A 24,397-nucleotide genomic window follows, 5' to 3' on the forward strand; every position below is an offset into this window, starting at 1 on the left:
CAGCATGCATGAGGACATTCAAAATTCATGCGTGTGCACAGATGTATGCGTATGTATGTGCATGGCAGAGATAATAATAGCGGCTGAACTGTCTCAACACTGAGGGCACCGAGGTCAAAAACATCCTAACAGCATGCTGGAGGACAGTTAGTGTGTGTTCTGGTTATTGTGTCTATGTGTGTTATAATGAACGTATGTTCGGGTGTGTGGGATGTATGTTGAAAAGAGTTTTATGTTAAAAGTCTTAACAATAGGGGGGCGTAGAAGAGGCTAGCTAAGGATAAGGAGACACATGGCTGACCCAGTTCTATTGTCATGTACTTTGTCCTACTAACCAACTGAAATTTAATGTTTTCTTGCCCTTTTCCCGACATTTACAGAAATGTTCATATGCACAGTTTTGGGTCAGGGGTCAAGGGAACATGAGAAGAGTATAGTGAGAAATTTTCTGACAATGAATAGTGTGTATTTGCTAATTAAAAGGTTATAAAAAATAAATAGTTATTAGATTACATGTACACTGTCTAACATGTAAATACTTGTTGAAATATTTAAACATAAGTTTAAGTAACATAAGTAACATAAGTAGGGGTGTTCACAGACTGCTTTCTAATTATCAACAACCAATCAGTGATTAGCTCTTTAAAACTGTAATTTATACTGATATGTTGCCTGCTCTCACACACACACACACACATCCTAATACGACACACACACACACGCTCAGATACAGCCACAAACGGTTTGAGACTGACACAAACATACATTCGCTTCACTTGTTTGTCCCATCTGTCCTGGCTGATCTCATACACAAGATGTTTTGACAGCTTCAAGTGCAAACAGATCCTGCCCTACATAGGCAGCATGGCAGAGTGACGTGTTCCCCTATTCCAGGCCCCTAACTCACACTTTCACAATCTTCAAGGTCAGTGTTTAAGAATAGAAAGCTTACAGTGCCTACCTACAGTACACTTCAGTCGGCACCACAAGACCAAACACACACACAGTGCACAGGACACGTTGTGTATTAATATAAATAGCATTTATGTTGTTAGTATGCATGTGTATGACAAAGGAAAAATGAAATAAGAGTAAATGGGTTAGCAAACGACAAGTACTGATTAACTAACTACTGCATTGTGTCAAAAGCTACTTTTCCCATTGCATTACAGAATTCAACTTAACACTTGCACGCTCCATCCAATCACATTCAAGATACAGAGAGCCAACAGACAACCCACAAAGATCTTCCATTCACCAATCCAACAGTATCCAAAAATACCGTAGCTGGACTCTGGTTTTGCATCAATGCTATTTTTTCTAACACTGGTGAACACTAGGTCTGCTGTACCTGACTCACATATGCATGTGCAAATGACAAATTTGTTGTAAATCATGCAAATCTTGAGTATATTCACACTATTCAGACTTCCTGCAGATATCACGTCGGGAACACCCAGGTTACCTTCGTTCTGTCTTTGCACTGTGTTTCGTACTTTTACCCTCACTCGTTTTGCTCACTTGTTCTCTCACAGATTCTTATCTGAATGAGGTAAAGCCCATTTAACCACAAATACAACAGGGACTAACAGCCATCAAACCCAACAGCAGTATGGCCGACCTTCTTTGTTTATGTTGCTAAGTTGGGGGTGTATTCACTGGGTGAAGCTGTGACCTGTCGACAGGTATTGTAAAAGAGACAAAACAGAGGGTGTGCAGCAAAAGAAAAGCTGATATGAAAGGGGAACAAAAAATGGAAAGAATTAAGGACAGCTGGAGAGCAAAACAAGGAAGAAAAACAAAAGCAAAGAGGGAGAAACCCTTACAGGAACGCTCATTACTGAACACAGATCCAAGAGCAACTTGTGTTTTGTCTGGCTGATTGAACCAGAACTGTGCATTAGAGCAGATTAAAGTTAGCTACTGTTGTAGACAACTGCAGGACTGATGGATGGCTGTGAAAAACAAGCCTCCTCCTGCTGCCAACTCGCTATTTTCGCAGAGTGACAGATCATCAGGAAAAAAAACGTAGCCAGCTCGATCAATCAAGACGCCACACAGACACAGGCAAGAATGCAGCATGCACAAAAGCTAATTCATGCAATTAAGTGTGGACATGTGAGAACAGTTTTGGAAAGACATCTCCAACTGCCATATTGTTTGACATGCATGCACAACTGAATACATACAATGCACACACATGTGCAGACAGCTGTCCCGAAACCAAAAACATGTAGTTTGTACCAAAGGGAAAGCATATTAAGGAAAACACAAAAACTATGCCTTAATTACGATCTGTCAGACTCGCTTTGAGCAATTCTGTCATATTGGACAACTAGATTTCCCTTGAGGAATCTAATCTCACACTGTTGGACTGTATATAGTGTATACAGTGTTTCTGCCACCGTGGTTCATTTGTGTTGAATTCCCACATAAGGGTTCACTCGTCCCAGTAAACAGATGTGACGTGAATTATGACTTTATCCAAACGTCTTCCCTCTCCCCTCTGGCTTGTATTGCCCTTCTGTGGCTTCAGGTTTCACAAGAAACTCTGCTGCGTTGAACGAAAAGCAGTTTTGTATTGGACCCTGTCTGATTGGTTACATTAGAAATACTTTTTTTCCAGGTCTACACACACGTAATGCTGCCCATCTCCTAATTGCTGGGCAGTCCAGGGAGACTGGTGAGTTATTAGTCCAGTGAGTAATGTAGACAGCAAGGCAAATTAAATTTGCTTTGTCATTTGGTGACAGGAGTTCAAAAATGTCAGTTGTAATGGATTACGGGGGCAGTGAAAGTGCAATAAAGCGGAACTGAGAATAACCTGAAAGTCTATATTTAGCTGTATGTAATCTATTTTAGAACATTCCAAACTTTTTACCAGACAGCCTGCTTACTGCCCCTGATCTTATTACTTCACCTTCTGCTCTTTAATGCTGCTTGTCCTCTGTTGAACTTTTCCCCCCGTCCTGTCCTCCTTCTGCAAGGTGAGGGTGGTGCTAAGGGCCAATCAGATTTCATGCTGTACTGCATTTTTGAAATACGATCCCAAAGCTCATACATTGTTAATGTTGCACAACCCAAATACACACATGGAAATCCCTTATAAGACCTGATGTTACCTTACTCTGGCTCTCTGTATCTCTCTGTGACCCTCTTAGTCGTTCAGTTTCTCTCTTTTGCTCTTTATCCTCTCTCTCATCCTTGAGTTGTTCTGTGTTGTTCTTTCAGTCTTCCTGCACACACAACGCACATGAGCACAAACACACTCACTCAAGAAGCACCTTCTGTGACTGAGCAGTGAAGCAGAAAGCTCAGAATTTTTCTGAACTCCTTTATCACAAGAGGCGATGTAGACATGGCTTCCTTTCCAGACCACAATAACAGACTGCCTATCACTGCTGGAAAAAAAACCCAAAAACAAGGTTGTGCTTCTCTGAACTCAATGTTCCAAAACACAATTTAAGTGCTGTCTCTCATAAAGACAGACGCAGGTTGTTGATTGTTAAGCTGAAGAAATAGAACAGTAAAGTTGACTCTGACTCCATGTCGACTCCAGTGAAATGTGAAAACATCTGATTCTCCTGCAGTCGGAGATGACTTTACACTCATCCTGAAATAGTATCATCTGCTTTTAGTGCCGCTGCTATTCTCATACTCACTACTGTATACAAGCACCCAGCCCCTCAGACATAAAAAAGGTCAAAGATCTACTTTCATTGCTGCAAATGAAACAAGATCTTAAATGGAGATGTTGAAGTTCTTGTTTCGACACCCTGACATTAATCCATTTAGCATTCTGTAAAAAAAAAAAAAACTGTATCCCTGTGTGAATGATTAAATAAACTGCTGTTAATGGCCACTCATTCAAGCAGCCTCTCTTTTTCAGAGAAGCCATTGCACTAGTATTTCGTTTTTAAGCAACAGCAGCTACTCAGAGAGGCAGACTGACTGTCTTACAAGCAGTACTTAAAAATGGATTCCATTGTTATTTAACTAGCTCTGCTGATTACAAATAGAGTGGAACTTACTTAAAGAAAAAAATAGTCACGAACATGAAATTGTGTTAAAAGAAAGAGCCTCCATATTAAAAATGGTTGGGCCAAGTCTACATTCGTTTACATTACAGTTACCGTATTTAAGATCATCCACACCAAAGTTGGAAAAGTAAAAGCCAGTGAGTGCGAGGGACAGAGCTTGTCATAAATAGCAAAAACTCTACTTACCCTAAAGTGATCATTCGTGATAGACACAGGTTGCCCTAAAATGTGGCCCTGAATTTGACCCGTATATCCACATTTGACTATGAAGAGATTCTGACCCTCCTAATTTTGTCAATGACGTTAATCTATGTCCCTGCTATGATTTAAATGACCATCATTAGTGATCTCTGCCTCTTCAAAGGCTGTTTGAAGAATTTGGCTTCGTTATAACGATCTCATCATGCATATAGCTTTTATTATGATGTCAATGTCCATTACTGTGTCTTGTAAGTCACAATCAGTTGACCACCTAAGCTTGTCCAGCGCAGAGGGAGGTCTATAATAAGGACAGTCATCATAGAGAGCTGTCCTCAGATAACCTGCTATCATGTGCCTAATCCTCCTCCATCTCAAACACACACACACACACACACACACACACACACACACACACACACATATTCTCATATTATACTGTATATACAGATGCTATCTATATAAGGTGGGTCAGACTGTAACACAAAGCAGCATGCAGCAGAATTGAGGGAGCATTTCAGTGCATGACAAGTCTGAGTCAGCAAAATCCAACAAGGATAAAAAAAAAACACAACAAAAACAAACTGCACATTAGGTGATAAATAGTGTGTGCGTTCTGCCAGGCAAGCCGGCCCACTTCCAGCCCATCCCTTGTGGACAAACCTGTATCTGAACTATTGTGTTTTAAAAGTATAGCGTGACATCTGTTTTCACTGGAGCTGGAACTTTTTGAAGATGATCCTCTACTGACAAGCTAAACTTTTCCGACGGTAGCTTAATACTGCCTCCAGCAACTACAATTCCAAATTTCATGTAAATGTGAAAGTACAACTCGGATTATGATTGTGACATGATTTGATTCGACAGGCAAAATTGTTCCAAAGATCCAAGTCATGCAGAGCTCTTTAATGCCAATGCCCCTGAGAAACTATCCTGATAAAACCTGGCTGCTATGAGATCCTTCACTGTCATGAAACTAAATCCTTTCTAATCACATTCAAACAAACACAGGCCAGGCATGCTGCTAATCTCTGCACACCGAACATCTCTGCTGCGTCTTCAGATGACACTGGCTAATGAAACAATATCAGGCATATTGATCAGGCATACATCCATTCATTCATCCATCAATCAATATGGTGATCACTTAAATGCTACAAATGCATATGAAATCAACATATAAGTTCCACTTATATGACATATTTGTTGCTCTTCTGTTATTCCTGCGTAAGGAACTGAACTGTTGATAAGACATGCAGAACACACTGACAGCCCGTCTTCAATCTCTCTGCTCAAAAAGCATCACTAGAAAACAGAGATGAAACATGAGAAGTGTCCTGCACCACAGCGTGACCTTGCAATGCCTGGTTGGAAAAACTTTGTGTTGAGACAGGATAACAGTTCAGAGAAGGCATAAGAGTGAGATGGAGAAATCTATTATAAGACCAGTCATCAAGTCCTCAGATGACCTTCATAACTGTTGTGTGTAGCTGCCCTTGTGACTGCTGATGGTGTCTCAGTATGTGTCTCAGCTCTGGTGTCAGTCGTAACTCTTAATCTGACAGGTGGACAGATAAATTACTCTCTCTTTCTACAATTTGCAGCAGCACTAAGAACAATCACAACAGGTATCAGGCGCTTTTTAAGAGTCACAATGAACTGCAAAAACAAAAGAACAAGCATCAATAATTGCGTTAAAATGAGTACCATAAAGGAAGAATTCAGAATTTTAGCTGACAATGAAAACTAGCCATATTTATGTACACCTCCTTAAACTGGTAGCTACATAGTTTTTAAGGCTAATCTACCATTACAAATTTAGGTGGACAGATATCCTCTATGGGGCTACACTTGAACTGAAATGCATCACGATCTGTGTTTTTGTGGCATCATTTGATTACTAATCTTTAGTGCTTTCAATGCTTAGCTTATTACCAGTTCTTAAGAACAAGAGACATTGCGTATCAGATCATTCAGGTGCGTGTTTGCAGCACCTCTAGCAGAAATGGTTTCTCCGTGAACAGCTTAGTTAATTAAGCTGAAGAAAATAACACCATTCTCCCTGCCATCCTGAGAACAAAATTTCCTCTTGAAAACATCCATCAAGAACACCAGCTCCTCCAAATAAACAAACTTATTATCAGCGGGAGGGAGGAAGGATGTCCGTTGCTAAACAACATTTCCCAGCATGCTGCCATAACATTATAATGAGACTGCAGGGAGCTGTTGCTCTGATGTAGACGATACAGGTCACTCTGACCTTGATGAGCCAAATCTCAGGCCAAAACACCCAGAAGAAAGGCTGCATCAAGTACTTTCAGATGTACGACTTCAGGTCAATCCTGAGAGCTGAGGAATTTGGATATTTTACATAATAAGAGCCTTTCTCCAATGAAAAAACTGTTGTGTCAGCATTCTAATAACAATTATACATTTTGCATGCATAATCGTGTGTGACATGGTGAGATTTTGTGTTTGGCCTGCAGGTACGAAATAGTGCTTTTACCACAGTGGAAGTAAATTAGGTTTTACAGTGGGGCAAGAGTCAGTTTCAAATCATGATGTAAATAACTGCAAACATCCATGAACGCTCTGGATCCAGTTAGTGGCATCATTTCACTGATGTGTCTAAATCTAACAAACATACAAATTCAACACTGTTCTTTTATCTTCTCACCTGATGGTCCTTAAAGCTGGTGTTTCCCACGGTGGGTGTTGGGGACCCAGGAAGTGGGGCCCTCCTCTTCTTGGTCTCAGCCTTGGGAGACATCTTGGTGATGTTCATGACTGACTGAGACTGGCCCAAGGTGTTGGGCCGATCTTCTACATTGGGGACCCCTGATACTGTGGATAGACCCTGCAGGTGATGTCAAAAATAAAGGCGTTGAAGTCAGATTGAAATATGTAAAAATGTATGTAAGCATACAATGAATAAATGTACAAGAGCTCTAAGGACATTTTGCTATCAATTTCAAGTCTCATGAACAGAGTTATAGACGTAAATTCATCGTGTTTCTGTTGGATCACCAGTGGCTGAAATGGTATCAAATTGTGAAAGATCACCTTTAATGATCTCTGCCTCTCCAGAGGCTGTTGGAAGTATTTCACTTTGTTTGTTACAACAGACTCATCATCCTTATAGCTTATATTTTGATGTCAGTGTCCTTTACTATGTCTAGTTAGTCTCAAGAATCCAAAGAACAACAAAACAAACAAAGAATCCAGATCAAAAACCTGTGTCTTGGCTCGTGGCCTAACTGAATGTAACTGACAACTGTATCATAAATATACATATTTCATATCTGGATGATTTCAGAGGGAGATCCCACTCCCCTCATTCACAGCATATTCACTTCCTTAACATCAAAAACAACTTCACATGCACATAATATGCATGCAACTGATGCACACATTCTGAAGTTGTGATCCATTTTTCAAGTCTCAACAATATATTTGACCAAGTTGAAAGTGCAGCCGCATTTTCAAAGGGTGGCTGCGCCTGACAAAACCATTGGAACAAAAAATGGTTTTCAACACCTGATCAAAGAGAGCCCAAAGTGCTCCTGAAAAACTGAATCTCCCCATGGCTCAGCTTGGTACAGAGCCTTGGCACAACGGGGGTACCAAACCAAGACTCACACCCCCATGATTTAAGAAAAGAAAAGTGTTTAAAAGCAGATTAATTGATGCATTCAGACAATGCCTGGATACAGCATAAAAGCAGAGCAAAAAGGAACATAAAGTTCAGGTCATTAGAATTAATTGGACCCAAGGTTAGAACATCTCACAGTGGGGAGGGATGGGAAAAGAACAGTGCTTCTGAAAAAAAAAAAAAAAAAAAGGCCTTGAGGAGAGCAGTACAGTAGGCATGTCTGCCGCTTTTTTCATATCAGGAACATTTCGCATTTGTGGAAAATATGTTTTAACTGTTGATTCTGACAGCATGCAAAATAAGATTTTATTGGGGAATCTGTTTTGACTTTAAAGAGACAGAGCGGTAGCAAAATATTTTATATTTATTTTATATTTTTAATATGCATTTAACCTTAGTACAGAAACATTAAGTAAAAGACATATTCAACACAAACATGAAAGAAGATAACATGACCAGTTCAACTTAAGCTTAGAGCAGAAAAAAGATGACGATATAAAATATTAAATAAAAACATTCAGTCAGTTCTTCACTGTGCTGTGTGACTGACAGGGGGTATGAGCAGGGCAAGGGGGGGGGGGGGGCTGAGATGGCAGATGGAGGCTGACAGAACAAAAAAGAAATGATGGAAGTGAAGGATTGATGTGATTTCCATTTGGAATCCTAAAAAAAGCTTGTTTTCTTCTCACCAAAATATAATGTTCAAAGCAAGAAATTCACATGAACTCTGTTTGACTTTTTCACCTGCTCTCTTCTACTCCTTCCCCCTGGTAAACAATCTGAAATCTGTCAAAACAGTGAGAGACGAAAATATAACAAACATACTGCAGGATTCATAATTACAAGGTGAAGAACTTAATAGGAACCTACTGAACTTGTGCACAACATGTGCAGAAGGAATATGACTTGCATAATGTATCTGTCAGGAATGCCCTTTAGTGCTTAAAAAACTGATCTTACTACAAAACACACATTCAAATGTGAAAATGACACAATCTCCAGTGGCCTATCAAAATGTCAGAATCACTCCCTACTAATCACTGTAAAAGTTAGTCTCCCTTCAGCATTGAGGAGAATCCTCCTACACTTACTTTGAACAAGGACAAGGTCATCTTTTAGAAAGTAAAACACACATCACTGTTTGACTACACTGAGAAGTGTGAAATGAATGACAACTTGCAGTTTTTCTATATATTTAGAGGACTTACAGGCTTAGCTAAATACAGGTGATTGAGACAAGATGAAATAAAGAAAAGATCATAATTTTTGGGTGTATGACAAAGTACTTAAGGAATATCTTAACACTGGACTGAAAAGCAGTGTTTCACCGCCCTCTCTGGTTGAAAGTTTCAAGTCTGTTTCACCTCAGACCACACCCAGCATCACGACTGGTTGAGTGTGGTTGGGTGTGGTCAGGAGTATGTACTTTTGTACCTCTACCCACACCCAACAGTGATGTCACGGCGTACTGATACACCCATGAGTACACCACTACATCACTGCAGCAAGGTCAAAGGGGCCACTGGTAGTCAGCAAAAACAAGATTTTCAGGGGATATTAACTATAACACACACACACACACATTTGTACTGTATTCTTACCAAAATAATAGGAGTACTGCACTGACCCATGTACAGATGACAGTTCACCTGCTACGTGTTGCACCAGCTAAGACTGATATAGTACATATTAATGTGTGTTAGCCGCAATATGAACTTATAAGATAGTACGGGAAGACTTTTGGTTCATGAGCTGAGAGCATCATTATGTTGTAACTTAAGATCTATTTACTTGAAATGCACCTTGATCGGTGGTTAGAGTGATAAAATCACCAAAGCTATTTATGTCAAAGAGAAATCATAGAAAACCACCAATGTGTCTCAAATCTCTTCATGTACAGTCATGTTTACTGGTGGGCAAATCATTGGATATGAGGGGTATTGGAGTTTTGAGGTCTGAAAAATTGTAAAAATGAATAAACAAACAAACAAACAAACAAATAAATAAATGAATAAATAAAAAATAAAAATAAAATAAAATAAAATAAAATTGTTGCCTCTATAATTGTCTGTCATCGCTGTAATTAGGAGTCTGGGCACATAGGGTGACCTGATCAATGTGTGTTTTAAAATAAAAAAAATATCAAATTCATTCTCGATATTTTAAGTCGCTTTGCTTCAGAATCAGCACTGCCCTATAGCACGATGCTCTCTGACCATGTTAGTGTTTTAAGACCACACACACTGGCATGCACACACACAGACTCACACGCACTCACACACATGCACACAAACACACACACAGTAGTTTAGACCCTAATGAACAATTAGAGATAAGAGGCAGGGCTTTTAGTGCTAATGTAGCCAAGGTTGGGTAATCTGATGCCTTCAGGCTGATAACATTGTGTGTCTGTGTGTGTGTGTGTGCTGGTGTGCACGGATGCATGTGTGTGGTCTGATAACAGTCCCTGGATGAGAAACAATCATATCAGAGAGGAAAAGTCCAGCTGCATTTAAGCCCACTGGAAAGGGCAACATGGCAGAGATCTAGCAATATAAATAAAGACATTAATGTTTTAAATATACTCAAACAAAGCAAATGTTACATATACTCCGGTAGTTTGAATATTTAATTCATGCTCTGCTGCCATATGCTTTTCCTCTTCATTTCCTTTCCTTTATTGTTATTTCTTTCAAAAGGAAGACATATAGTCAGAAGCGTCTGAGGGAGACATTAAAAAGAGGATGAAGAAGAGCACAAAGCCCTGAAGACGAGGATAACAATGGCAAGTCAGATGCTCTGTGTTGAAGGAAACACTATGAACAAAGAGGAAGAAGGGTGTAGAAGTTGATCCAGAAGCTTTGTGCTTGATGGGATAGTGAAGTGAACCAGAGTGAGCGTTTTTACAGCTAATACAATCAAAGGCCATATTGATCTGAAGTGAGCCACAGTGGCTGCTGCTGAACCGGGGTTCATGGCTTCAAAATGAGATTAACGTGATTGAGTTATGGACATAACAGGTAGAGAGCTGCTTAATGCTGCATCTCAATGTACGTCTGGTGTAACAAGGATGTTCAACACTGCAGCGGATGTAGGGAGTTATTAATATTTTGGTTAAAAAAAGATAAATTAACAATCTTATTTGTTAATGTTTTTATTAGCAAAAATCTATGATTCAAGCTTTATTTTTGGATGATTGACATTTAGTCAAATCTTCCCACCTACCACTATTGTACTGTACACTCTCTCATTCACTGTGACTTTAGGATAAAAGTTACAAATACAACTACGTAACACTATTCCCTACAGCCATTTCATCATCCAGTACTCATTTGTAGGAAATTAAAGACAGAGTGGGCAAGAACTGTGGGCAGCACTGTTACTACTCTGCCTCGGACCATGAACAGAGCAGTAAGACTGCCTACTGGAGACAGTTGCTGCCCTCTAGAGGACATCTGTCTGTATAACAACTCAACAATCTTTTTTGGTGACATGGTCTTATTCTGTGAAGATGGCCCTCAGCACGAAGAAATATTTCAATCTGGTGTATTTCCTGTAGAGTAAATGTGGCTATTGTGACTTTATAGCTCATGCTAACATGCTAACTTGCCTCCTTAACTGCCTGCACATGTAAACTACCAGGGAAATGCCAAAACCTTTAGGGTCATGCTTGTGAAGCTGATTGACTTTTTGTTACTGGTATACAGCGAAGCAACAGAAAACTTGAATCTGGATATATTATTCACTAAAATGATACGCTTTGTCAGCCAGCACTGCTGCAACCTGACACATTTACACACCTACAACACCTCAACATTTCTCAAAAGACCAATATCGAGAGCATGTGTAATGTGCCTTTTTTAATGGTTCATCACACTCTACTATGCAGATGGGTACAGTAGACACACAGTATATTATTTCAAAATCTTTATAGTATCAGAAGCGATGCAAGACATGGACGTAACAACAGGAATCCTCCAACCTATGTGATGAAACCCAATGCTATTGACCTGCAATAAATTCTACCTTTGTTTGGTAAGTCCAATTTTTGTTGTGAGTGTAACAACAGGGTCAAAGAAGTGTTGATTCAAGCCTGCAGTAATGTTTGAGGTTTGTCTTTAGCTTTTGTTGTTACTGATTTATATCACATCGTAAAGATTTTCCTGTTATTCTGTCCACCCATAGCATACACCTGGAATGCTTCAGAGACAAGTTTTGAACCCAGTGAAAAAAATTTTGATTTCATTTATCACGTCTGGAAGAAGATGTGATAAGTGAGACTTCAGATGTGTTAGTAATACTTACATTGGATTGCGTGTCTGCATTTTGGATTATTTTATCACCACAGTCATCCATGTCCATAGATGTTGTCTGTATCTGCAAACGGAAGGCACAGCTAACATGCAGCATTCAACTGCTCAGCCATGTATTTAGCCTGCCTCAGCTATCAGTCTTCATAAGTATGAATGGCATGCACCACTCAAGGTTAGTTTGTTAATAATTCACAAGCTCATATTTCTTCTGGCACTTGTGTAAATAAATCACTGCTAAACTTTGTTATGATGGCATTAATGCTGCTCTTAATTCAACAATGTAATATTGTGTATGTATGACCGTGTGTGTGTGTGTGTGTGTGTGTGTGTGTGTGCATGTATGTATGCATGTGTGTATGTATGTATGTGTGGGTGTGCTTGTGTAAATTCAACAAATTGTCAAAAAAAACAAACAAAAACAGCAGTAGCACAGCTTTAGAGTCTTACTTTGTTTTTCCTCTTGTTGAACCCGAAGATACCCAGGAACCCTTTCTTCTCTGCTCTGCCCAGGCTGGTAGTGCTGGAGCGAATGGAGCCTATGAAAAGAAAACAAAGAAGAGGAGGAGAAGGAGAAGAGTTGGACACGATAGTCAGTGCTTCACGAAAGCAAATGAAATAATAAAGGTTCACTCTAAGAGAAAACTCCATGAGGAACCGAGCTGAGGTGAGTGACAACTGATCCCGACATGCATAGGTTAATAACGACAAAACTGAGGCTGGGATTGCCATGATAGTAGAATACTATGAATTTACAGAGCACTCAGACATATAAGCCAATTTGGTTTGATTCCTATGATATCCAATTCATTTGCTTCATTTGATTAAGAGAAATGAAATGTTGTGCTCATTTTTATTGGTCATTTTAAAGCACTTTGGAATGGACTAAATACTATACTGGTTTTTATTCATGAAGAACTGGCAGAGTTTCCTCAGCAGATGGCGCCGTAGCTTTATTTTTCTCAAAAACCACCTCCATCTAACCTTCACAGTCTACAAAGCAGTAAGTAAGAATGTGCCATGATAACACTGTTGGCTTGAGGACAGGCGAGGAGGGAAGGTAAACTAAGCACTAAAAAATCACAGAGCTGTACTAGAGGGTTATCTGGATTCCTATAAAAGCAGTGGTGAATTATGTTAATAATAAGTCATTCAAAATGATGGGGATTGCTGATGTTAACACAAGGATCAATCTTACAATGACAATTAAACCTACAAATTATTTCTTTAAAGACAAATGACTAACAAGCAAACATGCATGTCCAACACAGTCAAAAAGCAGTGTTAATAAGCCAGCAGCAGTACGTTGGGTTAAAAGCTCCGTTTGGTTGGAACCAGCAACACTAAGACAGACAAGGCTTATCATGACTAATACCTGAGTGGTAAAGAGCAGGGACAGAAGCCATTTTTGGCTGGAGAACTGGAAAACATAACAAGATTTTAAAAAAACACATGAAATCGCTTATGGATAAGTGACCTGCATCAAACACTAATACTAAACACTAAATCTAATGAGACTAACTGCAAGTTAGTTATTAGTTACTTAATTCACCATGTTACGTGTCCTTCTTCATAGCAGTGAAAGGTTAAATACCAAAAAGAACCATTACATAATAGTAATTGACCATAAAAATTGTGTAATATTATAAATGTTGTAGCCATAAACCACAAGCTTTTGCTCAACGATGACACTCTGTAACAACAGCACTATCTATAAATGTCAGTGGGTGTGGACTGTCACCATAGTAATGAACCATAATATTGGATCTTGGTACATAATTCAACCTCCTACTAGATAAAGGACAGCGTTTCGTTATTACTGTACCCCCCAGAGACAAATTGCATTTATCAAGGTTCATTTAAATAACAATTACTGTGAGAAGCACAACACAGGCTTATATTTTTGTTTATACTCTGCTCTACCTGCTGCTGCTTAAACCAATATTGACTCTGACAGCATAAAACTTAATCAACCAATATTTACATGCTAGTCACACTGTACTGCAGAATACAATGTAGTGTTGTTTTTTGTGGCTCATTTCACAGGAAGCATTTTAATGACCGGCTCCTACGGCTGGACTTCAATGACATCCAGAACATATACTTTTATATAGGCACAAAACATCTTTCTTCTCTTTACTGACAGTGTTGACGTTATGCTTTATGTTCCCTATAGCAAAGTTCTCTTTCTTCCTGCAGCCACAGGGCAGCATGCTCTGTAGATGGTAGAAATCTGGCTAAATCTCAGTCCAGCCACCACACCCTCGTTCTAAACAGCCCATATAAGTTTGTAAATCTGTGTTGAGACTTTGCCACAGGGAGGGCTGTCCTAAATCAGTCAGCGGGGAGTGGAAGTGAATAATAAAACCCTCTGACAGCAAGTGGTCATTTATGCTCACTTGCTGTCCATAAACAGAAGCTCACATGACAGATGATTAAAAAAAACATTACAGAAGTTCTGTGGTGCTACGTTCTTATTCTGCATATAAACCACTGCTACATTTCTGTTACACCGTCTTTTTATGGTCATTTTAGAGAAAACTGCTGAATTTATAGTACAGTAAAAAAAAATATGGCAGGGAAAATATATTTGCTCCCCTACTTTTACTCAATATGTATATGCATTCATATGTTTTACAAATGTGTTAGATGTGCTACAGTAATTGCTTTGGGGATGATATTAATTTGCAGGCCAACAGATAAAATATGACACAAGAGCTACCTTTGGTATAAATCTGAAAGTGACTGAATCCCAAACGGAAAATGACATAGACAAAATCAAGAGGCTAAGGTTTACCTAGTCTCTGATCATGTGCGTAGAGCTCCTTGATCCCCAGATCTGTCAGAGTTTGGTTCAGCGGCAACTCGCGGCGACTGATGCTGTCCTTCAGGAGGAGGACATGTGCAGGGTCAAACTCACACTTGTCACAGATTATCGGTATAAGAGCCTGGAGCGGTACCAATGGGTTGACCCGAAACACTGCCTTCTGGCTGCCATGGTAGTTCACCATCAAACGCACTGTTTTCTGATACAAAGAGGGGAGAAGGGTGGAAAAAATGGACATTAATGTCTAACAACTACATGGGGTAAAAAGTCACATAGGGCACATTCATGTGGCCTTTGGAGAACTCTTTCCATTCCATTTACACTTGTTTCATCTCTATGACAGGCAAAAAGCAAAGAAGTTGGCCTTGATGTAAGAAAAAGGACAAAAAGAATCAAAGCTTACTCAACGTTATTTATATTTATTAATTAATTATATTGTGAAGACGAAAGAGCAGTGAATGTGAACGAATGAGTAACCTATGATCGACTCATATCCTGTGATGCTCTTTGAAGTTTGATCTTCTTATAGAGAAAAAACAAAACACGTGGAATGTAAAATATGTGGCGAGGAGAAGAGCAGAGAGAGAGAGACACTGAAAACGAAAAAAGACACTTCAGTAATGAGTAACTTGAGGTTAGACTTTGGCTGCTGACAGAAAAAGCAACATTTAATGAGCTAAAGATGATGATGCCTGTGTGTGTATGTGTGTGTATGTGTGTGCATGCAGATGATCATGGACTTGTGCATGTATCAAGATAGATACAGATCTTATAACACTACATAGTGTTCTGTTCTGGAGAACAGAAAAAACTCAGTGCAGCAGTGTTTATCACTAAGTGGTTCACATCAGCCTCTATAAAAAACACACACACACTCATAGGTCAAGAGCTTTTATATCTGTGGCTTTTGTGTTTCAAGTAAAGTGACATTCAATGCTATGTGTCACTATAGGGAAAGGCACTTCAAATACATGAAAGCACTCAAGAGGGCAGGCTTCTGCCAAGCTCTAGTGACTTCACACAGAAAGCTATTTGTTTCACAGTCAAAACTATTGTTGATAGATGACAGAATAATCATACATAAGACGAGTACAGTCGGAGTCTTTGTATTTTAAAAGCTGGGTGACGGTGCTAGACAAAGTCATGGGTGTTCCTGAATTAACAGGTTTTTTTAAGTGTGTTCATATCTTCTGTCTTCTGCAAATCTGAACGGTAGTTTGCCAGATGCAGGCAATGACATACTGTAACTCCACACCTTGACAGAGGCTTCATCGCAATCAAAGAGTCTACTGTCAGATCAGGTGTGTACTCCAAAAGTTAGCAGCCGTGTTCTTAGGGGTCTAAAACACATCAGTGCATGGCAATGCATCACCTGAGATTGCAAAGCCAAATGGATTTTAAATTGTAATTTTACAGTAATATCACATTCACGTGTTGAATCTGTTGAATCCCACTGCTTTTTTTTTTGCACTAACTGTTATCAATGCTAATATATGCTCGCATTATCCATTTCATCACATTAAACACCATTACATGTGCAATTTTTGAATTGTTTAACTCAACTGTGCAATAACATATTGTGCATAATACATAGACTTGTGAAATTCAGTGTCCTTTCTATGCAACAGTATTTCTGAAGTGCAATGCAACATATCACATTGGTAGTTTTCTCATGAGAATATGTGCAGTAGTATTTTTATGGGCAGTAGTATTTTTAGAATCTGTACACAAGTAGTAGTAGCTGATTTTCTGTTCCATACCCTGTAGACTTTTTATCTTGACCCTAGTGAAAGCTCAAGCTCAAGCTGTTGCTTGAGGTTAAAGTTTACCTTCCAAAAAGAACGTTCATCATTGAGCACTTGGCTGGATGCTAAAGTTTACACATTTGATGACTGGTGGCTCCAGTTACTATTGAAAACATTATCCTGATGTTAAATTGTAATGAAGTTTACTGAAACAAGTTTCGTACATTTTGTCCATGTAACACTATACCCTAACCCTAACAGCACCACAATCTGCATCCTCCAGAATGATCAAGTTGAGTCAAGACCCTTCGCAAAGAGTTCCAGTAAAAACGAAATATTATAACCTTCATGAAGGTCGGATATTTTACAGGACTGTTGTATTAGATTGCATTAACTTCAGCTGGGTGTATCTAATAAACTGACAGCTGACTGTACAGTGTATCACACTTAAATATGTTCATTTTAACTGCTGAGACTGGTGGAACAATGAAAAGACAGACACAAAAGAGAAGAAGGATGACGGACAGCACTGTCTGAAATAGTGTCAGTCTCTGGCCTAAGGCCAGGCAGGGTCAAAGGGAGAGAGAGCAGCCAGTGAGCCCTGAGAAGAGCAGAGAAATAATGCATGGTAACTAAAGGTAAGGCACTCATCAAATATTCAAACTGTAGGAGGAGAGCAGAGGAGAGGCAGAGAAAAAGGGAAAGAGAAAAAGTCAGCAGAAATAAGTTCAGATAGGCAAGTGAGCTGTAAAATCAGATGACAACAAGACAGACAGAAATACAAGTAATAAAGACAAAAAAGGCACACTTGAAAACAGTGGATAAGAACTGACTTCAATGCCATGCTCGGCCAGTTTAATCCCAGCTGGCTTCCTACCTTAGCATGGGCCCTTACAAGTTTCACTGGCCTTGCTGTCTGCCAGCAGTCAGAGGTAAAAGGTAGAGAAGGAGGGATGGACATTACACAAGGTAACATGGTAAGGAGCTATGCATACAGTACATGAAGACTGTACAGCTGTATTAGTAAGGGATTCTTCACCAGTGTTCAGGGTTACATTAATCTACATCCTATCAAACATGGTTAGCTTTGTTTTGCTTTTTTTTTTCAAACTTATGTGATCATGTACACGCTTATTATTTAATTTGCAGTCGTTTGTTAAAAAATAGATGTCCCTGTCCAAGGCAAGCCTAACACACCTCATTTCAGCAGGTTTTAAATATGATATGACGTGCATAAAAAAAAAAAAGTCTGTAAAAAGGAAGCACACATGACAAAAAGAACATCCTGATCTCAGTATCATGCTCCAGGATTACTCACCTCTGGCACTTTGGGTGCCGGTTTGCGCACCACTTTCTCCTCCCAGACTCTCTCCTTGATGAGGACACAGGCCACGTTCAGGGAGCCCAGCAGCGCGTTGGGCTTGAACCCCAATGTGTGGCCGTCGGGCGACAGCAGCTCCAGGGTGTGCAGTGCCGGATTCAGGTGGTAGCGGCTGCACAGCTCGACCAATAGGTCCATCAGCGCCTTACTGAGAGAGGGAGAAAGAGAGAGAGAAGAGCGGGTGAGAGAGAAAGTGAAAGGGGGGGTGGGAGAAAGAAACACATGAGGAGATGCAGAGAGAGGGAGGGAGAGAGAGAGGGAGGCAAGAGGAAAGATAGAATTACAAAGCCTGCGTAGCTTTAGCTACGGTAAAGAGAACAGTAATTACTCCATACAAGAAAACAGAGACACACCTGATGTGAGGGGTGGCTAATTGATAGATACAAAGGATGTGATTTTTAACACTGAGCTGTTTTCCCAGACACTCTGTAGACTGAGTGGCAAAAGCACTGATTTCGACATGAAGAGCAAGCGGCTGTCTTTAAAGCTTTGGTCTGAAAATTGAAAACAGAGGCCAAAAAACAACAAGAGATGGCAGGGAAGCCAAGCGTCATGTGCTGTAGATTTAACCTGAGGGGTTTATCTAGACAGAAGCTCTAAAGAGCCTCCCAAAATGAAAAGGCACTCACAAAACATAGTGGCATAGTAATGACAGGCAAATTGCAGAGTACGTGTTGTTATGACAAACTATTTCATCCATCAAGCCACAGGAGAAACTCTGAAGTCTGCTTCGTTGCTTTGTGTCTTTTTGTGTTTGTGGGGGGTTAACTGACGAGGAGGCCAGCAGTACTACCTGTCAGTCCTCAGATAAAGAAACCAAGAGACAGTCTCCAATGTTTTCTGGGAACAGCCAGATCAGATGACAGAACTGAGAGGGACACCACTACAAAGGACACCATTGACAATCACTAACACAGACACGGCCTACAACTAAATTGTTGTGCTTCTTAAGCTGATTTTGAAGGTTGCATGCTCATTAAAAATACACAATCACTACCTGAAAGGAATGATCAAAAGTAGTATTGAATACATGTTGTGTTTTAAACTGTTAACCCGTCGGCTCACATGGGGTCATTTCTATAAAGGCACAAACTGTGGCCATGTCATAACATTTGAGATAATGCGTAAGGAATCTACACATATTTTTTCAACTGAACATCAACTGAAGATACAATATTCATGTAATACTACAGTCTGATCTGTAATATTACAGCATTAGTATCAATCCTACTATTGTCCTACAACAGAGCCATAAAAATGTAACTATTGTCACCCAGCTTAACTGTTTATGTACACACGATAAACTGATTACTATCACCTCGGCCTTGTCTTATCTCATTTATGGCCAAGTGAACAGTCACCGTGTCACAAGGTGAACTCTGCCCACCTGAAGCTAAAATGTAATATCATACATTCCTCTCTCAGAAATGATCCAGAATAAGGAAACTAGACACCTGACGACAATATCACTGTCTTATATGTAGCTCTACCTTACATATAGAGTACCTTCTTTTTGAAGAAAGTAGCACAGAGACGCCTACTGGCCTCAAGTTTATCTACAGTTATTAAAGAGCACCTCGCTGTTCTCTACTTGGGAGGAATCCTGATTTTCTGCCCCAGAGGAGCGAGCCTCATTAGGGGCAGAGAGCTATAGCTGGTTAGCCTTCATCTGTCAACTCTCCGGGACAAAGCTTCTCCTGATACTGGGAATTGGACCCCTTGACAAGGCCTCACTGGCAAAGCAACCAAAACAGACCCAGAGGCGACAACAGGTCTCAGACTGTTTGTCTAGTGGCTGGCAATGAAGGTCACAACATAAAATCATAATGCTCATCTACACAATAGCTAAGATCCTTATAATTATAGATAGTTTAATGTAAATATGGATGGATGGACGTTTGCAACACAGTATTCATGAGCAAATACCTTTGGTTACGAGGCATTTTAAAGACAATTTTATAACAAGGCACACTGAACAAAAGCCACTGGGAAGGGAGTGATGCACCCTGAGTGAATGTGTGCCTGTGTGCCCCTCTCACCTGCCATCCTCGGTTACAGAAGTCTGGTATCCCTGTGGTAGGGTTAGCAGTAAATCCACAGTGGGTCTCAGTATGTTCTCCTTGGTGTCCATGCCTGATGTCCCTCCCCCATCAGGTACAGTGTTTCTGAAGATGTGGCGTGGGGCAGGTTGAGGGACTTGTGGCGGAGGTGGGGCATGTGCCTTCATTCTCCTCCTGAGAGATAATGGTAAAGATACACAGAGGAGATTAACTGTAGTCCACTATATTGTACCAGGTATTCCGTGTCGGACATTAGGACTTGTGTTTGTAAAACAATAAGCATTCATTTCACGTTGTGCTTGGCTATCACATTTACAATTTGTTAAGTCAATCAAGGATACATAATTTTCCACTAAGTCAAGTAAACAGTGCATTGCTTCTTTAGCAAAGCACATTTTTAATCTGTATGTATTGTTTTCACACTTTAAACAATTTAATTATGTAGATAATTTTCATTTCTCTGAGACATTTCTGTTCTTCTTGAATTCAGTCTTAAAATACAGCACAACAACCTAATGAACACAATCAACTACCACCACCTCAAGAGCAGCATGAATACCAGTGACTGTTTTCTGTCTTTTTGTTTCTGTTTGTGACAAAACCTTCGTCTTCATAGAATTCAGACCAGTCTACGGATATGCTGGGGCGAACACATTTGGTCATCAAGACAATCCAGGCCAGAACGGCTGCTTATTCTGTTCCCAACACTCCACTGAATAATGTCTCTTTCTAAAGGAAAATGATTAACAGTCTTACTTTAACACAAACAACATCCCTCATCAAATCTTACTCCACGCCTGGGCAGTTTTTTAAAGACACACTCAAACAATGTCTTCATACTATGAACACTAGGCTGAGTGAGATGCAACAGTCATGTGTTTTACAAAAGCGGTTGAAACCTTCTGATAGAATGTTAATTTTGGAGTTGTAGCACCAAATACTATTCAAAGCAGCAATATTCAGAGTCATAAGCTTTGGCTCAGGTGCATACCACTTATAATGAAGCGTGTTGACAATAGCTTATTATTTATTAGTTCCATGAAAAACAGATAAGAAACACCCAAAGCACGGCTCCCCCAGTATGGGTGGAGATGTGTCAGATGTCAATGACATGCTGGCGACGAGATGCCGCTATCTGCACATTTGACCTCGGCTCAACATAAACTGTACTTAACCTGACAGAGAAAGCTGATTAGTCAGAAATCAAACACTTGCTTCTGCTAACAATGGCAAATAACTATTGTATAGCACACGTTTCAGCAGGCACACATTCCCTCTCTGTCTTCACAGCACAAATATTAGCCTGAGATAACAAAAGAAAAACAGCCCACTCACGTCAAAAACAGTCCTTGTGTTGATTAAGTGTCCCAAAAGTCTTAGATTGCTTAGAAATCCAGTTCCAAGGATTACATACCCTCTCAGAGAGGATGTGCGTATTTGATTCAGCAGTGTATGATCCAGTATCCTTCAAGGTGCTCCTGCCCAGTGAAAAGGCTGCGATGGAAGAATGTGTGTGAACACAGCATGGTGAGCGGACTCTAACCTGGCTACAGTTAACCATTAACAGATAAGTCGGATATCAGCTAACTCTCACCCACAAGATCCATCCTGTCATTAACTTATTATGCAATGTAGAAAGTTTTTCAGTGACTACATCATGGAACTGACAGACCATACTTAAGGGCTTGACAGCGTTGATCATAATCTGGTCAAGAGTCTAATCATCGTGCAGATCATTTCTAACCACTATCTGTAAACATAGGCTTTACGCACAAGAAAAAGGTTTTCACGAGCAGCTTAGAGACCTGCAAATACATGAGTTTACTCTATTTTTTCTGGTGAGTCTGTAAAGTAAACAGAACTGGGTTCTGTGGAAGTGTGGGACTGGGCCCTGGCCAGGCTTTACACAGTCAGCTAGTATCCTTCTCTCCCTCTCGCTTGCTGTTTGTCTCACCAGAACATTTCACTCTCCCTCTCCCTCTTTCCCTCTCTCTAACACGCACAAAGACTCTTTTAGGAAAAGCTCCGTCTCCCACAGAGTTAGAATGAGCGAGTGTAAACAGAGAGAGAAAGAGCGAGAGAGTAAAGAAGAAGCAGAGAATGAAGAGCAGGAAACCCTGCTCTGGCACAGGGGGGCAGTAAGAGCTGAGCCTCTACAGGGACTGAGTTACTAATGGGCTCACACACATTCTCTCTCTCTCTCTCTCTCTCTCTCACTCACACACTCACTCACACACTCACACACACACACACACACACACACACACACACACACACAGAAGGTTACTAATGGATCTTACGGAACCACTCAGTTCTTCTCACTTGATTAAACAGCATTAACAAGGATATATTTCTTTCACTCTTTTCGTTTTAACGAGCAAGAATCTAAAACAAACAGATGCTGAATTCATCTGAAACTGCCAAAGGTGCTGCAGACTCACGTGGTTTGTGGTAAAATCATGCAGGATATCATGTGAGCAGTTATGTAGTTATAAAGTAGAAAACAACATGGACAGAGAGGACATCATAAATGGAATTTATGATGTCCTCTGTTATAAATTAAGATAATATCTCTGTTGGTTAGTTTTCCTGGTCTCACTAGTAGGTAAATCACATAGCATTTCATGGTAACACGTAGAATATAGCTAATATAACAGTGTTTTTTGGAAATATTACAGATGATTTGTGCATACCTTCCATCACCCATCAAAATCAGTTTAAACAACAAAAACAGTAGCCCCTGGTTCAAAACATTTACTTATCTTTACTTATCCTCTCCAGCAAAGAGAGGTACTTGAAATGATGCTCAAACAAAGATGATGCAGTTGTTGTGGAAAGTAGTGTAGAAGCTGCTGTGACTTTGAAAACTATTACCTCTTAAACTACAGCTACTGTAAAACTTCTGGCATCTTCAAACAAGAAAAGCACAACCTGTCAGCTGCAGGGCACTCTCACGTCTATTCACCTGACCACAGTAAATGTGGCTGGAGACAATTTGGTGTTTTATGACACTTCATCATAAAGATTCATTTAGCAAAGGCATATTTCTAAAACTATGACACCAGCTTCATGATTATAATAATTTAGCACGGCAGCTCCTACTAGCGCATTTCTGAGATAATGCTACTTGCCAGGTTTTAATCAATATGTTGAGGGTGGAGTAATAATCCAGCTGTGACACATGTTTGATTCAGGTGTTTATGGTGTTTATGTCAGTGTTAATGGCAAAGAGTGCAAGTCAATGTTTTTCTTAGTTAGTGACACTACAGTCAAGCTGGTCTAAACCCAAACAGACATAGAAGGGTTTTGGATGAATGCATTTTTTATTCAGACAATACAACATTTTATCAACAGAACAAAATATCTGTTAGTGTAACATTTAAGTGGGCACAAACTGCCATAACCGTACCTTTATGGAATAGTTAGCAAAGCTAACAGTGTAAGACATAAGCCAAAACACAGCCTAACAATCGTCCTATGTTGCTGTCTGTGTGCTAGTCTCTTTAACAGATTAGCCCCAGTGTCTGTGTGTGTGCGTGTGTGTGTACGTCAGGCTACCTCCTCCCTGACCCAAATACAACCACACTCACTCCTGATCAAGGCACTTAGGATAAATGCGTTTGTGTGCATGTGTTGTTCGGTTTGTGTGAAGAAACAGATCAGTGTGAATGCAGGACAAAACAAAAAAAACTGATTCAAAATTGTCCCACGGAGGGATGGAAAAGCGAAAATGAAATGCTCTTCAAATTACAGGTTTGGTGAGATCAGTGCAAAACGTGTACAATGCAAATCCATGGATGTCACAGTCAAATTACTGTTGTTATTGTGAAGTTAAATTACACAACACAGACATGCTGGAGACTACCTTAAGGTTTTTATTTTTTGCTCGGGCAAGAAGTAAATGTCAATGACTGTATTTATCCCAACCATGGAAACACAGACTAAAAAGTTCCCTCTCTGGAAGGTCTTGTAAAAATAACGGAATATATTAGTTTGTGCTTTGAACTGTGCTCTCAGCACTAACTCCACCAAATCAACTTCCCAGTGGTCTGTTTTTCAGTTGAAACCAATTTTCTGCTATCTCAACTTGGCAGCTTCCGACTAATCTAAAAAAGATAAACTATATTATTGTGTGTTCATAATATTTTATTCACTTCTTTAAGGATCCAGTCAGCAATTCCAGT

General features: G+C 39.9%; 1 protein-coding gene across 3 annotated transcripts in view; it reads right to left on the reverse strand.

The window, feature by feature from the left end:
• Positions 1 to 24,397, reverse strand: part of cobl (cordon-bleu WH2 repeat protein) — a 54,313-nt gene that overhangs the window by 20,149 nt on the left and 9,767 nt on the right. Inside the window, exons 3-9 of one of the 3 annotated variants that reach the window (XM_076737923.1) lie at positions 20,193 to 20,387; positions 18,091 to 18,301; positions 14,998 to 15,226; positions 13,576 to 13,620; positions 12,651 to 12,739; positions 12,196 to 12,267; positions 6,916 to 7,095 (exon numbers count right to left, since the gene is read on the reverse strand). In XM_076737923.1, coding sequence (XP_076594038.1) covers positions 6,916 to 7,095; positions 12,196 to 12,267; positions 12,651 to 12,739; positions 13,576 to 13,620; positions 14,998 to 15,226; positions 18,091 to 18,301; positions 20,193 to 20,387 — 1,021 coding nt within the window. The remainder of the gene's footprint in view (positions 1 to 6,915; positions 7,096 to 12,195; positions 12,268 to 12,650; positions 12,740 to 13,575; positions 13,621 to 14,997; positions 15,227 to 18,090; positions 18,302 to 20,192; positions 20,388 to 24,397) is intronic. The other 2 variants (XM_076737924.1, XM_076737925.1) reach the window with 2 other exon arrangements.

This window comes from Chaetodon auriga, chromosome 8 (assembly GCF_051107435.1).
Source record: "Chaetodon auriga isolate fChaAug3 chromosome 8, fChaAug3.hap1, whole genome shotgun sequence".
Lineage (NCBI taxonomy): Eukaryota > Metazoa > Chordata > Actinopteri > Chaetodontiformes > Chaetodontidae > Chaetodon > Chaetodon auriga.